Below are 19,935 nucleotides of genomic sequence, written 5' to 3'. Positions count from 1 at the left end.
CGGGTGTTTGGGGACAGGTATTTGGGGAGGGGAGCTCGGGGAGGGGATGTTTGGGGACAGGTATTTGGGGACAGGTATTTGGGGAGGGGAGCTCGGGGAGGGGATGTTTGGGGACAGGTATTTGGGGACAGGTATTAGGGAGGGGAACTCGGGGAGGGGACATTTGGGGACAGGGTTACCTGCGCTGCGGCGGCAGCAGCGGTAGCCGAGCAGAGCCGCCCCCAGGAGAAGGACGGAGCCCCCCAGGCTCCCCACGAGCCCCCAGAGCAGCGCTGCGAGCGGAGCCAGCCGGGGTCAGCCCTGGGGACAGCCCTGGGGACAGCCCGGGGGTCACCCGCGGGTGCCGGGCTGGAGGGGACAGCGGGGACGCAGTTACCTGCCTGATGTCCTCCGAGGGCTGCTGCTGGGAGGGGAAAGAAGTCAGAGATGTTTCTGTCCCCGTCCCAGTCCCCGTCCCAGTCCCCGTCCCTGTCCCTGTCCCTGTCCCTGTCCCCGTCCCTGTCCCTGTCCGTGTCCCCGTCCCTGTCCCTCCTCTCTGTGCCACCCAAACCCCTCGGGAATCTCCTCCAGGGGACCCCACCCGCCCTCTTGGTGACCCCCAGGGACCCTCCCAATCCCCTCGGCGGTGCCACCTCAACTGTCCCCCTGTCCCCTCCGTGCGGAGCCGTGCCGGGCAGTACCGGGGCCGTACCCGGGCAGTACCGGGTAGTACTGGGATAGAACCGGGCTGTACCGGGGCAGCACCGGGCAGTACCAGGGACGTACCGGGCGGTACTGGGGCCGTGCTGGGCAGCACTGGGATAGAACCGGGCAGTACCGGGGCAGTACCGGGGCCGTACCCGGGCGGTACCGGGCAGTACCGGGCAGTACCAGGGACGTACCGGGCAGTACCGGGCAGTACCGGGCAGCACTGGGACAGAACCGGGCGGTACCGGGGCCGTACTGGGCAGCACTGGGATAGAACCGGGCGGTACCGGGGCCGTACCGGGCGGTACCGGGGCAGTACCAGGGACGTACCGGGCGGTACCGGGGCCGTACCGGGCGGTACCGGGGCAGTACCAGGGACGTACCGGGCGGTACCGGGGCCGTACTGGGCAGCACTGGGATAGAACCGGGCGGTACCGGGGCCGTACCGGGCGGTACCGGGGCCGTACTGGGCAGCACTGGGATAGAACCGGGCGGTACCGGGGCCGTACCGGGCGGTACCGGGGCAGTACCGGGCAGCACTGGGATAGAACCGGGCAGTACCAGGGACGTACCGGGCGGTACCGGGGCAGTACCGGGCAGCACTGGGATAGAACCGGGCTGTACCGGGGCCGTACCGGGGGTGACGCGGAGCTCGGTGCCGTTGCCGGTGGCGGTGCGGTGCCGGGGGATCTCGAGGATCACTTGGCAGATGTAGCGGCCGCTGTCGTTGCCCCGAACCTGCGGGAGGCTGAGGGTGGCCCGGGGGGGGTGCCAGGCCAGCTGGACCTCCGGGACACGGCGGGGACACGGGGACGGGGGCGTGGGGGTGACAAAGGGCGTGGGGGTGACAAAGGGCAGGCGGGCGGCACAGAGCACCCCGAGCTCCCCGTCCCGCACCCACTCCATGCGCAGCTGGGCGCTGCTCTCGGCCACCTCCACCCGGCAGCCCAGCCTGGCCGTGTCACCCTCTGTCACCTGCAGCTCGTCCGGCTCCTGGATCACCCGCAGGGCTCCGGCTGTGGGGACAGCCCCGGGGTCACAGGGGGTGGCACCGCGGTGCCCAGGACACCCGTGGGGTGGGGGATGGGGACACTGCAGGCTCGCTGACACGTCCTGTGTCACCGCTGCCTCTGACCACACACCCCATCCTGTCCCCCACCGCTGTCATCTTCCTCACCCACTCACCCCCATCCGCTCCTGTCCCCACGTCCCCCCGCCCATCCCCCGCTGCTCCCCGCTGTCCCCCTGCCACACCCGTGTCACCCGCCCTGTCCCCATGTCTGTGCCTCCCTCTGTGTCCCCTCTGGTGTCCCCCTCAGGACAGATGTCCCACTCCCACCCCAGCTGTCACACAGGGGCCAGCCCGAGCCCCGTGCCCCACCAGTGTCCCCTGGGTGGGCTGTCCCCACCCCCACAGCACAGCACAGGGTGGCAGGCGCTGTCCCCACTGTCCCCCCACCCACCCTTGTCCCCACTCACCTGCAAGGAGGGGGATGAGGACCCCGAGCCCCCACATCCCTGCTCGGGGCCAGCCCAGCCCCGCTCCGAGGGGCCGCGTCCCCAAGGGGTCCCAGTGCCCGCGCTGTCCCTGTCCCCACAGCGCTGCTGTCCCCAAAGTCCCCCGGCCCTCTGTCACCTGGGCCAGCCGCCAGCGACACTGTGGCTTCCTGTGCTACAGGGGAGGTGACAGGGACAGAGACGGGGGTGTGGTGGAGGGCTGGGGGTGGGGATTTGGGCAAGGATGGGGCAGATGTCGGGGTGGGGACAGGGATGGGGACAGGGATGGGGACAGGGATTTGGGACAGGGATGGGGACGGGGATTTGGGACAGGGATGGGGACAAGGATTTGGACAAGGATTTGGGACAGGGATTTGGACAGGGATGGGGACAGGGATGGGGACAGGGATTTGGGACAGGGATGGGGACAAGGATTTGGACAAGGATTTGGGACAGGGATTTGGACAGGGATGGGGACAGGGATTTGGACAAGGATTTGGGGCAGGGATGGGGACAGGGATTTGAACAGGGATGGGGACAGGGATTTGGACAAGGATTTGGGACAGGGATGGGGACAGGGGTGGGGACCGGGATGGGGACAGGGATGGGGACAGGGATTTGGGACAGGGATGGGGACAGACATTTGAGACAGGGATGGGGACAGGGATTTGGGACCTCGTCCAGAGCGAGGACAGGTGACAGCACCTTCTCAAGCTCCACCTTGATCCTGGATCCACTCCAGCCTGGGGAGGAGCCCTTGGGGCCGGAGCGGGGGGACCCCTCCTGCCCCCCCGAGCGGGCTGGGGGTCCCAGCGCGGCCCTGCAGGCAGAGTGGGGTGTCCTGGACTGGGACAGTGTGACAGTGTGGCAGTGTGACAGTGTGACGGTGTGACGGTGTGACAGTGAGACAGTGTGACAGTGTGACAGTGTGACAGTGTGACAATGTGACAGTGTCCCCCCACCCCTCGCCCCCAGCCCCGGCCGGACGCGCCCCCACCCCGGGGGTCTCAGCCCCCCCTCCCGGACTACAACTCCCGGCATGCCTCGGGGCGGGGCGGGGCCGGGCGGGGGCGGGGGCGGGGCGGGGCGGGGGCGCCGCTCCCCCTTTGTTGGTGTCGGCGGGGCCGAGCGCGGCGGGGCCGGCCCGGAATGGGCGACCAGGTACGGCCCGCACCCCCGGGAACCGGCGGGGCACGGGGAGAGCCGGGACACACCGGGCACCGGCACCGAGAGAGGATGGAGCCGTGGGAGCGGGGGGGATGGAGGATGGAGTGAGGAGGGGGCAGGGAGGGAGGGAGGGAGGGGGATGGACGGGTGGAGGGAGGGATGGAGGGAGGGAGGGATGGAGAAGGAGAGATGAAGGAAGAAGGGGCGGAGGGATGGGGGAAGGAGTGATGGAGGGAGTGGGGATGGATGGGAGAGGAGCGGCAGGGATGGAGGGATGGGATGGGATGGAGAAGGAGGAGCAGAGGGATGCAGGAGGAGGATGGGGAGCGCAGGTGGGGAGGATGGAGGGGCGAGGGGGTCAGGGGGGCACCGGGATGGAGGAGGGGAGCGGGAGGGGAGCGGGGGGCTCAGGGCTGGCACACTCACACTCACACACTCACACTCACATTGCCAAGTCATCGGTCCTGCCTTGCTGGGCAGCACGGCCTGGCACGGCCTGGCACGGCCTGGCACGGCCTGGTATGGTCCAGCACAGCCTGGCACGGCCTGCAACGGCCTGGCACGGCCTGGCACGGCCTGGTATGGTCCAGCACAGCCTGGCACGGCCTGCAACGGCCTGGTATGGCCTGGCATTGCCCAGCACGGCCCTCCCGGCCTGGCACGGCCTGGCATGGTCCACACAGCCTGGCACAGCCTGGCACAGCCTGGCATGGCCCAGCACGGCCCAGCACGGCCCTGGGGGCCCGGCCCGGGGGTCTCAGGGGTCCCGGGCACTGATGACCGCTGCAGGGCGCCGGGCAGGAGTCTCTGCGCAAGATCATCACCACCCTCGCCGTGAAGAATGAGGAGATCCAGAACTTCATCTACTCCCTCAAGCAGATGATCCAGAACGTGGAGGTACCCCCGGGGCTCCCCAGACCGTGCCAGGCCGTGCCAGGCCGGGCCGGGCCGTGCTCAGGCCGCGTTTTGTGCCCAGGCCAACTCGGCGCGGGCGCAGCAGGACCTGGAGGCCGAGTTCCAGTCTCTGTACGCGCTGCTGGACGAGCTCAAGGAGGACATGGTGATGAAGATCAAGCAGGAGCGCGCCAGCCGCACCTACGAGCTGCAGGTGAGCCCTGGGGGAGCCCCCGGGCCCTCTACCCTGGGACCCCTGCCCAGAACTGCCCCCTCTGCCCTGAGACCCCTGCCCAGAACTGCCCCCTCTGCCCTGAGACCAGAACTGCCCCCTCTGCCCTGAGACCCCTGCCCAGAACTGCCCCCTCTGCCCTGAGACCCCTGCCCAGAACTGCCCCATCTGCCCCGGGATCCCCTCCCAGCTCTGCCCCCTCTTCCCTGGGACCCCTGCCCAGCGCTGTCCCCAGGACCCCCTCCCAGCTCTGCCCCTCCGCCCTGGGACCCCCTCCCATCTCTGCCCCTCTGCCCTGAGACCCCTGCCCAGCTCTGCCCCCCGGGACCCCTGCCCAGCTCTACCCCTCTGCCCAGGACCCCTCCCATCTCTGTCCCTCTGCCCTGAGACCCCTGCCCATCTCTGCCCCTCTGCCCAGGACCCCTCCCAGCTCTGTCCCTCTGCCCCGAGCCCCCTCCCATCTCTGTCCCTCTGTCCCCTCTCCAGGCCCAGCTCGCCGCGTGTTCCAAGGCCCTGGAGAGCTCGGAGGAGCTGCTGGAGGCGGCCAACCACGCCCTGGGCACGGCCAACCACCACGACTTCTCCCAGGTGTGTCCCCACGGTGCCAGGGGTGGCCCTGCCAGGCTGTCCCCACGCTGGGGGTGTCCTGACCCCCCCTCGCCCCTCACTCGATGCCGCCCTGGGCTGGGCACCTTCTCTGCTGTGCTGGGGCCACGCTGGGCTGGCTGTGCCTGCTGGGGGGCTGGGGGGGAGCGTGGACACCCAGTGCCACCAGTGCCACCAGTGCCACTAGTGCCAGGGGGACACCGTGGCGGGGACACAGGGGGCACTCTGGGATGCTGTGGGATGCTGTGGGATGCAGGGATTCTGGGATGCTGTGGGATGCTCTGAGACACTCTGAGATGCTCTGAGACACTCGGATGCTCTGGGATGCAGGATGCAGGGATGCTGTGGGATGCTGTGTGATGCTGTGAGATGCTCTGAGACACTCTGGGATGCTCTGGGTTGCAGGATGCAGGGATGCTGTGGGATGCAGGGATGCTGTGGGATGCAGGGATGCTGTGGGATGCTGGATGCAGGGATGCTCTGGGATGCTGTGGGATGCAGGATGCAGGGATGCTCTGGGATGCTGTGGGATGCAGGATGCAGGGATGCTCTGGGATGCAGGGATGCTGTGGGATGCTGGATGCAGGGATCTCTGGGATGCTCTGGGATGCTGTGGGATGCTCTGGGATGCTGTGGGATGCTCTGGGATGCTGTGGGATGCTCTGGGATTCTCTGGGATGCTCTGGGATTCTCTGGGATGCTGTGGGATGCTCTGGGATGCTGTGGGATGCTCTGGGATTCTCTGGGATGCAGGGATGCTGTGGGATGCAGGGATGCTCTGGGATGCTCTGGGATGCTCTGGGATGCTCTGGGATGCTCTGGGATGCTGGATGCAGGGATGCTCTGGGATGCAGGGATGCTCTGGGATGCTGTGGGATGCTCTGGGATGCTGTGGGATACTCAGGGATACTCAGGGATGCTCTGGGACGCTCTGGGATGCTGTAGGATGCTCAGGGATGCAGGGATGCTCTGGGATGCTCTGGGATGCTGTGGGATGCTGGATGCAGGGATGCTGTAGGATGCTCAGGGATGCAGGGATGCTCTGGGATGCTCTGGGATGCTGTAGGATGCTGTGGGATGCAGGGATGCAGGGATGCTGTCCTGCTGGGGTGCCACAGCTGGTACAGATCCTGCATGTGCCCCCTGTGCCTGGCTCTGCTGCCTCACTGCTGCTTCTCTCCTCTTTCCCTGTGCGCTCACAAGGCGGCCAAACAGATCAAGGATAGGTACGGCCCCCTGAGCCCCCTCCCACTAACCCCATCCTCCTCCTCCTCCTCCTCCTCCTCCTCCTCCTCCTCCTCCTCCTCCTCCTCCTCCTCCTCCTCCTCCTCCTCCTCTTCCTCCTCCTCCCAGCCAGGGCCCACAGGGGGTGGTGCTGGGGTGGCCCTGTGGGTCAGGGGTGACCCTGTGGGTGCAGGGGTGGCCCTGTGGGTCAGGGATGACCCTGTGGGTCAGGGGTGGCCCTGTGAGTGCAGGGGTGGCCCTGTGGGTCAGGAGTGGCCCTGTGGGGTGGCCCTGTGGGTCAGGGATGGCCCTGTGGGTGCTGGGGTGACCCTATGGGTCAGGGATGGCCCTGTGGGTCAGGGGTGGCCCTGTGGGTCAGGGGTGACCCTGTGGGTCAGAGGTGGCCCTGTGGGTCAGGGGTGACCCTGTGGGTGCAGGGGTGGCCCTGTGAGTGCTGGGGTGGCCCTGTGGGTCAGGAGTGGCCCTGTGGGTCAGGAATGGCCCTGTGGGTCAGGAGTGACCCTGTGGGTGCAGGGGTGACCCTGGGGGTGCTGGGGTGGCCCTGTGAGTGCTGGGGTGACCCTGTGGGTGCAGGGGTGGCCCTGTGGGTCAGGAATGGCCCTGTGGGTGCTGGGGTGGCCCTGTGGGTGCAGGGGTGGCCCTGTGGGTGCTGGGGTGACCCTGTGGGTGCAGGGCTGACCCTGTTTGTGCTGTGGTGGCCCTGTGGGTCAGGGATGACCCTGTGGGTGCTGGGGTGGCCCTGTGGGTGCTGGGGTGACCCTGTGGGTGCTGGGGTGGCCCTGTGGGTGCTGTGGTAGCCCTGTGGGTACAGGGGTGGCCCTGTGAGTGCTGGGGTGGCCCTGTGGGTGCTGGGGTGACCCTGTGGGTGCTGGGGTGGCCCTGTGGGTCAGGAATGGCCCTGTGGATGCTGTGGTGGCCCTGCCCACCCTCCCCAGGGCCATGCAGGGGGGTGGGTGCCCAGCTGAGCTCTGTCCCCTGTCCTGGCACAGCGTGACCATGGCTCCGGCCTTCCGGCTGTCGCTCAAGGCCAAGGTCAGCGATAACATGAGCCACCTGATGGTGGATTTCGCCCAGGAGCGGCGCCTGCTGCAGGCCCTGACCTTCCTGCCAGGTACTGCCAGGCCAGGGGGGCACAGGGGTACCTGGGGCACCTTCCCAGAGGGCAGGAAGGTGCAGGGATGCACGGAGGGGTGAGGGGTTTGGATGCTGTGCCCAGGGGGGTCTCTGGGTGCTGTGGGTGGGGTCCCATGGGTGCCATGCCTGAGGTTTGGGACTTGGTGAGCTGTGGGAGCCCTGGGGGGGCTGGAAGTGCTGGGGAACCCCTGTGTGGCAGGGAGGGGGGACACTGGCACGGCTGCTCCTGCGGGCAGTGCCCAGCGCCCCCGAGATCGACCTGGCCGAGTCGCTGGTGGCCGATAACTGTGTGACCCTGGCCTGGAGGATGCCCGACGAGGACAACAAGATCGACCACTACGTGCTGGAGTATCGCAGGACCAACTTCGAGGGGCCCCCCCGAGCCAAGGAGGACCAGCCCTGGATGGTCATCGAGGGCATCAAGGGCACGGAGTACACCCTCACTGGTGAGGGCACAGCGGGTGCTGGGGCTGTCCCAGGCTCTGTGGGGGACACGGGGGTGGCAGTGCCCTCCTGGTGCCACCCCCATGACCCTGCTGTGCCCACAGGGCTCAGGTTTGACATGAAGTTCATGAACTTCCGTGTCCGGGCGTGTAACAAGGCGGTGGCCGGCGACTTCTCGGAGCCGGTCACTCTGGAGACCAGAGGTGTGTCCTGGGGGGTGGCAGTGCCCGTGTCCCCCACTGTGCCACCCCTGTGGGGTGGTGGCCAGGCAGTGGGCAGTGCTGACAGGGGCTGTCCCCAGCGTTCATGTTCCGGCTGGACGCCAGCACGTGCCACCAGAACCTGCGGGTGGAGGAGCTGAGCGTGGAGTGGGACGCCACGGGCGGGAAGGTGCAGGACGTCAAGGCCCGAGAGAAGGATGGCAAGGGCAGGACGGCCTCTCCTGCCAACTCCCCTGCCAGGTAACGCCACCCCCGGGCCCCCTGGCACGGCCCGTGTGCCTGGCAGTGCCAACCCTGCTGTCCCTGTGTGCCAGGGTGGTGCAGTCGCCCAAGAGGATGTCCCTGGGCCGGGGCGGCCGCGACCGATTCACGGCCGAGTCCTACACGGTGCTGGGTGAGAGGGGCACCCGGGGGTGGGGAGAGGGCACCCAAGGGTGTAAAGGGGATACCCAGGGCTGTGGAGAGGATACCCAGGGATGAGCAGGGGGCACCCAGAGGTGAGGAGGGGATACCCAGGGGTGAGGAGGGGATACCCAGGGGTGAGAGGGGATACCAGGGGTGAGGAGGGGATACCCAGGGGTGCAGAGGGATACTCAGGGGTGTGGAGGGGATACCCAGGGGTGAGCAGGGGATACCCAGGGGTGAAGAGGTGGCACCCAGGAGTGTGGGTGAGCAGGGGGCACGGAGGACACAGAGCCCCAGGGGTGATGCAGAGGGCCAGGCGGGTTGGGGACAGGGCAGGGCCCGCCGTGGGTGCCCCGGGCAGAGCCGTGGCCGTGCCCCAGGGGACACCCTGATCGACGGCGACGAGCACTACTGGGAGGTGCGGTACGACCGCGACAGCAAAGCCTTCGGCGTGGGAGTGGCCTATCGCAGCCTGGGCAAGTTCGACCAGCTGGGCAAGACCTCGGCGTCCTGGTGCCTGCACCTCAACAACTGGCTGCAGGTCAGCTTCAGCGCCAAGCACAACAACAAGGCCAAGGCGCTCGACGTGCCCGTGCCCGACTGCATCGGCGTGCACTGCAACTTCCACGAAGGTGGGGCTGGGCTGGGCTGGGCTGGGCTGAGCTGGGCTGGGCTGGGCTGGGCTGGGCTGGGCTGGACTGGGCTGGACTGGGCTGAACTGGGCTGGGCTGGGCTGGGCTGGGCTGGGCTGGGCTGAACTGGGCTGGGCTGGGCTGGGCTGGGCTGAACTGGGCTGGGCTGGGCTGGGCTGAACTGGGCTGGGCTGGGCTGAACTGGGCTGGGCTGGGCTGAACTGGGCTGAACTGGGCTGGGCTGGGCTGAACTGGGCTGGGCTGGGCTGGGCTGGGCTGAACTGGGCTGGGCTGGGCTGGGCTGGGCTGGGCTGGGCCGGGCTGAGCTGGGCTGGGGCTGGCACTTCCATGGCCACCAGTGTGGGTGTTGTCACCTCCATGGTCACTGCCATATCCACAAACACCAGTGTGGGCATTGCCACCATCATGGCCATTGTCACATTGTCACCTCCATGGCCACCAGCATGTCCATACTCCAGCATGGACACCAATGTCCACCCTGGGGCTCTGCCCACCCCGTGCCCACCCGTGCCCCCCTGTGCCCCCTCCCCCAGGTTTCCTGTCCTTCTACAACGCCCGCACCAAGCAGCTGCTCCACACCTTCAAGGCCAAGTTCTCGCAGCCGGTGCTGCCGGCCTTCATGGTAAGGGGGGCAGGGCTGGGGCAGGGCTGGGGGCTCTGGGGGGAGCTGCCAGCTCTGTGTTCAGCCCCCTGAGCCCCTCCCCGTGTCCCCAGGTGTGGTGTGGCAGCTTCCAGGTGACATCAGGCCTGCAGGTGCCCAGCGCCGTGCGGTGCCTGCAGAAGCGGAACAGCACGGCCAGCAGCTCCAGCCTGCCCTGAGCCCCTCCCTGGGCACAGCACTGAATGTACCCCTGCCCCTGGCACCCCCAGCGCTGCCCTGCAGGGCTCTGCCACCCCCGGGGCCACCCACGGCCCCCCCACTCCGTGCCCCCCCAGCACCGAGAGCTGCTTCTGGCCTGGAGAATAAACTGGGATGTAGGTGTGACCTGGGCATGGATGGGCACGGGGGGGTTTGGGGTCCCTGTGACACCCCCACGGTGCCAGGAGGGGCTGGGTGGGCACGGGGGGGTTTGGGGTCCCTGTGACACCCCCACGGTACCAGGAGGGGCTGGGTGGGCACAGGGTTCTTTATTCACAGCATGAGGGGGTCACCCCAGGGGACACTGGGGACAGCTTTCCCTCGGGGTGAGGGGGGCCCTGCTGTCCCCTCTGGCTGCTGGCACAAATGGGGGGCAGCAGGGCCCCCCCCAGAGTGTCCCCATCAGTTCTTGGGCTGAACCTGGTGCAGCCTCAGCTTCCTGTGCAGCTCCCTGAGCAGGTCGTGGGTGCTCCCTGTGCCGGGGTGGGGGGTGTGAGAATCCCCCTTGCCCCCCAGGACCCCCCCCTGCCCCCCAGGAAGCCCCCTGCCCCCCAGGAACCCCCCCCATTCCTCCCCACTGCCCCCCGAGCCGCTGACAGGACCCGGTGTCCCCATGGTGTCCCCACCCCCCCATGGTGTCCCCCTCTCTGTGTTCGGGGGGTGACAGCGGGGTGGGGGGGTGGGGAGGGGTCGGGCTCAGTGCGGGGGTGCCCCCAGCCCCCCCCGTTCCCGTTCCCACATCCCCAGACCCTCACCGGGGTCGTTCATGTAGAGCTGCTCCTCGGGAACCAGCCCCAGGCTCAGGGGTCTGCCCAGGCTGGGCGTGGTGGCAGCGGGGGGGGACGGTGGGGACACCTTGGGGGCGGGGGGCACGAACTCTGCAGAGCAAGGGGGGTCACGGACACCCCCGGAGCCCTCTGAGAGCCCCCAGACCCCTCTGAGAGCCCCCAGACCCCTCTGAGCCCCCCCAGACCCCTCTGATCCCCCCAGAGTCCTGTGAGTCCCCCCAGACCCCTCTGAGTGTCCCCAGACCCCCCTGATCTCCCCCAGACCCCTCTGATCCCCCCCAGACCCCTCTGATCCCCCCCAGACCCCTCTGATCCCCCCAGACCCCTCTGATCCCCCCCAGACCCCTCTGATCCCCCCAGAACCCTCTGATCCCCCCCAGACCCCTCTGAGCCCCCCAGACCCCTCTGATCCCCCCCAGAGTCCTGTGAGCTCCCCCAGACTCCTCTGAGCCCCCCAGACCCCTCTGATCCCTCCCAGGCTGACACCCCAGCAGCTCTGCCCCCCAAATCTCCATCCCCCCCGAGTACCCCCCTCCCTGCCTCCCCTCAGCCTCCCCTCAGCTGCTCCCGACCCCCCCAGTCCTGCCCTGAGCCCCCCGAGCCCCCCCAGCCGCGGTGCCCACCCAGGTGGGCGCTGTACTCGGGGTCCAGGGGCTGCAGGCTGCCCCTGCTCCTGCTCACGAAGAGCTGCACCACGTCTGCCAGCGACGAGCAGCGATGCTGGGGGGACACACACGGTGTCACTCGGGGTCCCCCCCGCGCCCCCAGGCCCTGCATGGGGGTCCCAGCCCCTTGGCTGCAGCCCCTTGGGGGTCCCAGCCCCTTGGTGCCACCCTTGGGTGGTCCCTGGGGGTGTCACAGCCCACAGGGTGCCACTCCCTTGGGGGGGTGACCCCAAGGATCCCACCCCGGGGGGCTCAAGGGGGTGCCCGGGATGGGGGTCCCTGTCCCCCGTGTCACTCACCGGGGTCTCCACATCGATGACGTAGCCCTGGGGCTCTTTCTTCACCCTGTAGTGCTTCAGCAGCACTGACCTGGGGTGGGGGGACAATGTGGGACACTCCCAGCAAGGGGGACACCCCCTCAAGGGGTCACCCCTCACCCTGAGAGCCTCCCATGGGGATCCTCCCCCTGAGCCATCGTTTGCTCAGGATCCCTCCCGCCTGGGGACACCCCTGTCCCGGGGGGACACATCCTCCCGTCTGGGGACACCCCTGTCCGGGGGGGACAGATCCTCCCGGCTGGGGACACCCCTGCCCGAGGGGACACATCATCCCGTCTGGGGACACCCCTGTCCCGGGGGACACATCATCCCGGCTTGGGGACACCCCTGTCCCGGGGGACACATCCTCCCGGCTTGGGGACACCCCTGTCCCGGGGACACCCCTGTCCCGGGGGGACAGATCCTCCCGGCTTGGGGACACCCCTGTCCCGGGGAGCCGCCCGCGGTGTCCCCTGCGCTGACCCGTCCGGCTGCTCCTGCCGGGTGGTGACCGAGAGCCCCTGGCCGTGTCCCCCCGGCCGCAGCAGAAGGTTCCCCCTGCCCGCGCTCTGCTCCAGCAGCCGCTCGGCCTCGGCACGCGTCACCTGGTAAAAGCAGCCGGGGACCCTGGGGACCCCCCCAGTGTCACCACTGTCACCCCCAACCCTGTCCTGTCCCCGCCGGCCGCACTGGGCCACCCCCAGTTGGGCCGTGCTGGTCCCAGTGGGGATGGGGGAGCTCCCCAGACTTTGACTCACGGCTCAGAGGAGCTGGGGGACACGGGTGTGACCGGGGACACGGGTGTGACCAGGGACACGGGTGTCACCACGGGTGTGACCGGGGACACGGGGCTGGCGGGGGACACGGGGCTGGCCCTGCGCTGCCGCTCCTCCCGCAGAGCCTCCAGCAGCTGCACGTTGTGTCCGGGCAGCAGCAGCAGGTCCCGGGGCATCCTCATCTGCGGGGGGACACGGGGTGGTGGCACACAGGGGTCCCTGTCACCGCGGGACCCCCGGGCAGCGCCCCGAGCCCACCTTGGCCATGGTGAGGATGAATCCCCGCCACATCTCCTGCGTCTCGGGGCTCTCCGCCTGCCGGGGGACACAGGGACGTGAGGGGGGCCCGTCCCTGTCCCCTGTGCCCCCTCACTGATCTCCACCCCAAATCCCACAGCTCCCCATCCCTCTGTACCCCCAAATCCTTCCCCCTCTGCCCCCCAGTCCCCAAATTCTGTCCCCTCTTTATCTCTAAATCCTTCCCTTACGCTCCCCAGTTCCTGTCCCAAAACCCAGCCCCTGAAACCCTGTCCCCTCTGTCCCCTCTGTCCCCCCCGCAGGTGCCCCCATTGCCCCCGGGTGCCCCCAGCCCCCCGTGGCTGCCCCTCACCTTCATTGTCACCTGCTGTCCCTTCAGCCTGAGCACGAGGGCCCCGCCCTCGGCCTGCGCGGTCTCCAGCTCGCCCAGGTCCAGCACCTCCAGGGGCTGGGGGCACCCAAGGGTGGGACCCCCGGCCCGGGGACACGAGCACGTCAGGGCTCAGCTCCCCCCGGCCACCCCCTCCTCAGCCGGGGACCCCCCAGTGTCACCTGAAGGTCCCATCCCTGGGGGTTATGGGGAGGGGTCCCCAAAGAGGTCCCAGCTCGGGGAGGGGGCTCAGGGGTCCCACCCTGAGGGGTCCCAGCCCGGGGGTGCCTCGGGGGGTCCCACGGGGGTCCCGGCCTGAACAAACCCCGCGGGTCCCGGCGGGCACAGCCCGTGTGGGGGTCCCAGCCCCGGGAATTCCCCCGGAGGAGCCCCCCGTACCTCCCGGTCCTGGGGCAACCTGTAGAAGGCGAGTTTGAGTCCCCGCAGCCCGGCCCAGACCCTCTGGAAGCCCTGCGGGGAGGGACGGGCTCAGCTCGGCCCCGCACCGGCACCGGGAACAGGCACCGGGAACCGGGAACCGGCACCGGGAACCGGCACCGGGAATCGGGAACAGGCACCGGGAACCGGGAACAGGCACTGGGAACCGGGAACAGGCACCGGGAATCGGGAACAGGCACCGGGAACCGGGAACAGGCACTGGGAACCGGGAACAGGCACCGGGAACCGGTAACAGGCACCGGGAACAGGCACCGGGAACCGGGAACAGGCACCGGGCTCCGCGGGGAGCATACCCCCGGTGGCCCCGGGCGGCGGAGGGGACACAGGGACTCGGTCCCGGGGGTGACAGTGCCTGGGAGTGCCGGGAGCGATCCCGGGAACAGGTCCTGGGTACCCGGGGGTCGCTCCTGGCGCCCGGTCCCGGGGGTGCCGGTGTCGGTGTCGGTCCCGGCGGTGTCGCCCACCTGATCCCGCGGCCCCCGTTTGTTCACGAAGCCCTCGTAGTAGTTCCGGGCCCGGGGCCGGATCCCGCGGGGCAGCGGCACCGGCCGCTCCATCTCCGCCACGGCGCAGGAGCGGCCGCAGTTCCCGGCACCGGCCCCGCCCGGCCCGGGGCGAAGGGCGGCGGGCGGGTGAACCGGCGGGGCCGGGGCATCCCCGGTGCGGGGCTGAGCCCCCTCGTCCCTCCCGTGGGACGCAGCAGGTGCGGGGCTGAGCCCTCAGCAGGTTCCCGCTCCCGTTCCCCTCCCTCTCCCGTTCCCGGTGTCCCCCGTGCCCCTCCCCGCACCGAGGGGCGGCGGGCGGGGGTCCCGCAGGGAGTGGGGGGGTTCGGTGTCCCGGTGCGGGGCTGAGCCCCCGTGTCCCGCCCCGCCCGGTGCCGCAGGTGCGGGGCTGTCCCCCCCCCCCCGGTCCGGTGTCCCCTCACCCCCCCGGGCGGGGCGGGGCGCCCGGGGCCGCCCCATCACGTGTCGCCGCCGCCGCCGCCGCGCGCACCGGGGGGAGGCGGGAGCGGCGGGAGCGGCGGGAGCGGAGCATGGCAGGTACCGGGGGGCGGGGGCGCTCCGGGCACCGGGCTGCGGGGCCGGGAACCGGGAACCGGGAACTGGGAACTGGGAGCTGGGAATCGGACACGCATCGGGCACCGGGCACGCACCGGGATCGCGCGCACCGGGCACGCACCGAGCACGCCCCGGGCACGCGCACGCCGGGCACGCACCGGGGCACGCGGTACCGGACACGCACCGGGAGCGCACCGGGAACTGGACACGCGCGCACGGACACGCGGCCCGGCCGGGGACACGCACCGGTCACTTCCCCCCTCCCCCGCACACAGCCGGGACACGCGCGTGCACCTGCCCGAGCCCGCGGGACCCCGGTGGGGACATCCCGGGACATCCCGGGACACCCCTGGGGCAGCGGCGGAGCGGGGGCGGGGCGGGGCGGGGCCAGCCCTCCCCCGGGACCTGTCGTGTGTCACCGCCGGCCTCCCCCGCAGCCCTCCGGGCTCTCGGGACCTGCTGGGCCCGGGGGGACTCAGCCCGGTGTCCCCTGACCGTGTCCCCGTGTCCCCCGGCCCGTTCCTGTATCCCCCAGCCGTGTCCCCGTGCCCTCAGTCCTTTATTGTCACTCTCCTGTGTCCTCACCCCCCATCTCCCCACGTCAGTGTCCCCATGTCCCATCCCCGAGATCTCCTGTCCCCGCGTCCTGCCCCTCCAGGTCCTTGTGTCCCCTCCGTGCTGGTGTCCCCATGTCCACCTGTTCCCGTCCCCACGTCTCCGAGCATCCCTGTCCCCGTGTCCCCATCCGCGGGCAGAAACCATGGCGGGGACACCCAGGGGTGCTCTGGGGGACACCCGGGGTGCTCTGGGGGACACCCGGGGTGCTCTGGGGGACACCCAGGGGTGCTCTGGGGGACACCCGGGGTGCTCTGGGGGACACCCAGGGGTGCTCTGGGGGACACCCAGGGGTGCTGCCACACCGTGTCCCCCCCGGCAGCGCTGGCGGCCGCCTCCCCCGGCGGGGACGAGTGTCTGGAGGAGGATGAGGATGAGCTGGAGCCGGGGCTGGACGAGGCGGAGGCCGAGCCCGAGGTCGGGAGCGGCGCGAAGGCGGCGGGGGGGCCCCGGGGCGCCGTCCTGACCCGCAGGGGGATCACCCTGAGGGTCCTGCTCCGAGACGGGCTCCTGGAGCCGGGCAGGGGCGTCCTGTCCATCTACTACCTGGTGAGCCTGGGGACACGGCGTGGGGACGGGGGATGTGGGATGAGGACAAGGGACACGGCGTGGGGACAGGGGAGCGGCGATGGGGACGAGAAATGAGGATGGGGACAAGAAACAGAGATGGGGACAAGAAACAGAGACGGGGCAGGAGACACGGGACAGGGAAAGGGACGGGAAAAGGAACGCAGGACGAGGACAGGGGAGCGGCGATGAGGACAAGGGACACGGGGTGGGGAGAGGGGAGCGGCAAGGGGGACGAGGAATAAGGATGAGGACAAGGAATAAGGATGGGGACAAGAAACAGAGCTGGGGTAGGAGACAGTGATGGGGCAGGAGACACGGGACAGGGAAAGGGACGGGAAAAGGGACGCAGGATGAGGACAGGGGATGTGGGATGAGGACAGGGGACACGGGATGGGGACAGGGGAGCGGCGATGGGAACGAGGAATAAGGATGGGGACAAGAAACAGAGACGGGGCAGGAGACATGGGACAGGGAAAAGGACGGGAAAAGGGACGCAGGATGAGGACAGGAGATGTGGGATGAGGACAAGGGACGGTGAACGTGGGACAGTGACGGGGCTGAGGGAGAAGGGACGGGCACAGGCGGACGCGACTCACGCCGTTGTCCCCAGGGCAAGAAGTTCGTGGGGGACCTGGGCTCGGACGGGACGATCACCTGGCAGGAGACGGGGCAGGTGTTCAACTCGCCGAGCGCTTGGGCCACGCACTGCAAGCGCCTGGTGAACCCCGCCAAGAAGTCGGGCTGCGGCTGGGCGTCCGTGCGCTACAAGGGCCAGAAGCTGGACCAGTACAAAGCCGCGTGGCTGCGCAAGCACCAGCCCAACGTGCCGCCCCCCGAGGAGGTGGGAGCGGGGTCGCCTCCCCCCGGCACCCCCAGGGTGCGGGGCGAGCCGGGTGCCAGCCCCGTGTGCCCGCAGAGCTTGGCCAGCGAGGGCGAGGAGGAGGAGCTGCCCGAGGAGGAGGAGGAGGAGGCGGCCAGGGAGGGCCGGGTGCCGCTGCCGGAGCCCGCGGCTCCCAAAAAACCGGAGGAGAGGAGCAAGAAGCAGCAGGGCAAGAGCCCGGCGGAGCCGGCGGGGACGGGTGAGCTGCCGTGGGGGTGCCGGGGGTCCCGGGCAGCCCGGTGCGGTGACGGGACCTTGTCCTCGGCAGATCCCGGCAGCGCAGGGAAAAGGCTGGAGGTGAAACCCCGGGTGCCCGTCCGCTACTGCACCCTGGGCACCCGCGACTCGGCCAGGTAGGGGACACGGGGGACACGGGGCGAGCAGGGCCGGGGGCAGCGCTGGCAGCGGGGCCGTGGCTCTTGCAGGAACCCCCAGACCCTGGTGGAGGTGACGTCCTTCGCGGCCATCAACAAATTCCAGCCCTTCAACGTGGCCATCTCCAGCAACGTCCTCCTGCTGCTGGTGCGTCCCCTCCCCGGGCTGGGACATCGCTGATGGCACTGGGGACACTGCGGCCGGCGGGGTGTCCCTCGTGCCATCGTTTCACCTCTGAATTGCTGATCTGAACCTTTTCCTTTAGGATTTCCACAGCCACCTGACGCGGAGCGAAGTGGTGGGGTACCTGGGGGGGCGGTGGGACACCAACACGCAGCGTAGGTGGGGTCTGGGGGGGCGGGGGTGGCTCGGGCGGGGGTGGCGGTGTCACCCAGCCCCGTGTCCCCGCAGTGCTCACGGTGCTCCGAGCCTTCCCGTGCCGGACCCGCCTGGGGGACGCGGAAGCGGCGGGCGCTGTGGAGGAGGAGGTGAGGGAATGGCCCGGCCGATCCAGCCTCGGGAGCGGCCTGGGGGGGTCTGGACCCACGGTTTGTGCCCCCCCAGATCTGCCAGAGCCTGTTCCTGCGGGGGCTGTCGCTGGTGGGGTGGTACCACAGCCACCCCTTCGGGCCCGCGCTGCCCTCGCTGCACGACATCGACGCGCAGATGGATTATCAGCTCAAGCTGCAGGGCAGCGGCAACGGCTTCCAGCCCTGCCTGGGGCTCATCTGCGGTGCGTGCCCGGGGCCGGGGGTCCCGAGGGGCTGCGGCTGCTCCCGGCCCCCCGTGCCAGCCCCCCGTGTCCCCACAGGGCCCTTCTACCACGGCAATCCCGGTGTGGAATCCAAAATCGCTCCCTTCTGGGTGATGCCACCGCCGGAGGTGAGTGGGGCGGAATTTGGGGAGGGGTCCGGTGCCCCCCCAGGGTGGGGTCAGGCCCCAGAGCTGTGGGGTGACCCTGCCTGGCTCCCCCATCCCCAGCAACGCCCCAATGACTACGGGATCCCCATGGACGTGGAGGTCACCTACATCCAGGACGGGTTCCTCACCAACGACGTGGTGCAGGAGATGGTGAGGGAGGGGCGGGGGTCCCCAAAACCCCCCACCCCGTGTCCCCAGGAGCCCTGGGGATGGTGGCAGTGCCTTGTCCAGGCCCCCCCGAGTCTGCAGGTTTGGGGTTTGGGGTCCCCCTGCCCTGCAGCCCCTCCGTGTCCCCCCAGACGCTGCTGGTGGAGTTCTACAGGGGAGCCCCGGACCTGGTGAAGTTCCAGGAGCTGTGGAGTCAGGACCAGACCTACCTGGACAAGCTGAAGGTGGGCAGGGCAGGGAGGGGAGGGGGGTTTGGAGGGGGCTGTGCTGGAATTAACCCGGGCTCCCCCCTCCAGGGCTCGCTGGCCTCCCGCACCCCCAAGGACCAGAGCTTCACGCACGTCCTGGAGCAGATCTTCAGCCTCCTCAAGCTCAGCGGGTGAGGGCCCGGGGCTGGCCCGGCCCTGGTGCCTCCCACAGCCCCGGGGCTCACCCGGGACAGCCCCGGGACAGCTCCAGGTCCCGCCGTGCCCCTCGGGCTCGGGGCTTTGTGGCAGTTCCATTAAAGAGCAGCTCCTGACAGGCGGCCTGGACCGAGGGATGTGGGAGGAAATTCCTCCCTGGTAGGGTGGCAGGCCCTGGCACGGGTTCCTGTGGCTGTCCCGGGATCCCTGGCCGTGCCCAGGGCAGGGTTGGATGGGGCTTGGAGCAGCCTGGGCCAGGGGAGGTGTCCCTGCCTGCCCATGACCGTCCAGGTCCCATCCAACCCCAACCACTCCCTGATTTCATGATGCAGCCGTTAGAAAGAAGAAAACATTTAATACTTTCATTCAGAGATACAAGTCAAGAATTGTGGGTCATCACTTTTTTTTTTTCCCCTAAAAACCAGGAGAAACCGTTACAAAAAAAAAAAAAAAAACCAAAAATAAAAGACCTAGCGAGTCGTCCCAGCTGACAGAACGCGTTTCAATCCCCCTGAGGGCGTCCCCAGGACGGGACCTTGGTCCCACCGGGGAGGGGACAGCGGGAAGGGCCCCCAGGACTCCTGTCCCTGCCCTGCTGGGAGCAGGGGGGGCTCCCTGTGCCCCCCCGGGGCCGGGGTCAGCGCTCAGACACTCGGGGACATGCACGGAAAAAATCCTTCCAGAGGAGCAGGGATGGGGCTGCAGCACAGCCCTGCCCTGAGCTGGGCTCTCTGAGCCCCACCAGGGGATGAACCCAGCTCAGAAAGGAGAAGCTCGGAGCCCAGCGCTGCTCTGCAGCCCAGCCCAGCCCAGCCCAGCCCCAAGCCCAGCCCCAAGCCCAGCCCAGCCCCAAGCCCAGCCCAGCCCAGCCCAGCCCAGCCCAGCCCCAGCGCAGGGATCAGGGGTGGCAAAGGGACACCGAGATGAGCCATCCCCTCTCCCATCAATCCGGGGCAGTGTCCCCAGGGAGGGGCTCAGGTGCAGGGAAGGCACCCGAGGGCCAGGTGAGCCCCAGGCACGGGAGGGACCCCCGGGAAGGGGGAGCAGGAGGAGCCACAAGCTCAGCACAGAGACCCCCGGGCCGTGCCCCAGCTCCTCCCCTGCAGCCGTGACCGACTCGGGAGAGTTTGCAGCAGGAAAAGCCTGAGGTCCAGGAAAAAACCATGGGCAGGAGGAGCAGCCACCCCTCATGGGGTTGGGCTGTGTGGGGAGGGGGCCAGGTGGGCAGGGGACATCCCTGCTGTCCCTCCAGGTGGGCAGGGATGGC

At 69.3% G+C, this 19,935-nt stretch overlaps 3 protein-coding genes across 6 annotated transcripts; 2 read left to right on the top strand and 1 right to left on the bottom strand.

Annotated features, from left to right (window-relative positions):
* Positions 1 to 3,271: 3,271 nt before the first annotated feature.
* FSD1 (fibronectin type III and SPRY domain containing 1) lies at positions 3,272 to 10,170 on the top strand. Of its 2 annotated transcripts, none has more exons than XM_033082179.1 (13): positions 3,272 to 3,345; positions 4,141 to 4,248; positions 4,328 to 4,459; positions 4,964 to 5,065; positions 6,287 to 6,309; positions 7,318 to 7,439; positions 7,699 to 7,908; positions 8,011 to 8,109; positions 8,208 to 8,367; positions 8,442 to 8,521; positions 8,913 to 9,164; positions 9,719 to 9,807; positions 9,900 to 10,170. In XM_033082179.1, the coding sequence occupies exons 1-13, from the start codon at positions 3,334 to 3,336 to the stop codon at positions 10,002 to 10,004; spliced, it is 1,494 nt and encodes a 497-aa protein (XP_032938070.1). In that variant the 5' UTR covers positions 3,272 to 3,333; the 3' UTR covers positions 10,005 to 10,170. The 2 variants fall into 2 exon arrangements, with proteins under 2 accessions (XP_032938070.1, XP_032938071.1); XM_033082180.1 differs by having other exon boundaries at positions 3,284 to 3,345; positions 4,153 to 4,248.
* A 1,208-nt stretch (positions 10,171 to 11,378) lies between these two features.
* On the bottom strand, positions 11,379 to 14,260 carry STAP2 (signal transducing adaptor family member 2). The gene is made up of 8 exons (XM_033081914.1): positions 14,142 to 14,260; positions 13,618 to 13,689; positions 13,201 to 13,296; positions 12,849 to 12,905; positions 12,573 to 12,772; positions 12,298 to 12,441; positions 11,797 to 11,866; positions 11,379 to 11,552 (listed from the first exon to the last, which is right to left on the bottom strand). Exons 1-8 carry the CDS (start codon positions 14,232 to 14,234, stop codon positions 11,379 to 11,381), a joined length of 906 nt encoding a protein of 301 aa, XP_032937805.1. The 5' UTR covers positions 14,235 to 14,260.
* Positions 14,261 to 14,684: 424 nt separating this feature from the next.
* MPND (MPN domain containing) lies at positions 14,685 to 18,732 on the top strand. 3 transcript variants are annotated; one of them, XM_033082512.2, is made up of 13 exons: positions 14,685 to 14,717; positions 15,673 to 15,899; positions 16,531 to 16,761; positions 16,837 to 16,999; positions 17,069 to 17,153; positions 17,226 to 17,322; positions 17,441 to 17,513; positions 17,587 to 17,663; positions 17,740 to 17,908; positions 17,987 to 18,057; positions 18,157 to 18,246; positions 18,396 to 18,488; positions 18,561 to 18,732. In XM_033082512.2, the coding sequence occupies exons 1-13, from the start codon at positions 14,711 to 14,713 to the stop codon at positions 18,645 to 18,647; spliced, it is 1,470 nt and encodes a 489-aa protein (XP_032938403.1). In that variant the 5' UTR covers positions 14,685 to 14,710; the 3' UTR covers positions 18,648 to 18,732. The 3 variants fall into 3 exon arrangements, with proteins under 3 accessions (XP_032938403.1, XP_032938402.1, XP_032938401.1); XM_033082511.2 differs by having other exon boundaries at positions 16,837 to 17,153; XM_033082510.2 differs by having other exon boundaries at positions 16,531 to 16,999.
* The last annotated feature ends 1,203 nt before the right edge of the window (positions 18,733 to 19,935 follow it).

The sequence above is a fragment of the Catharus ustulatus genome, chromosome 29 (assembly GCF_009819885.2).
Source record: "Catharus ustulatus isolate bCatUst1 chromosome 29, bCatUst1.pri.v2, whole genome shotgun sequence".
Lineage (NCBI taxonomy): Eukaryota > Metazoa > Chordata > Aves > Passeriformes > Turdidae > Catharus > Catharus ustulatus.
Note: the sequence above shows the minus strand (reverse complement) of the source record. Positions and strands in the feature narration are given on the sequence as shown.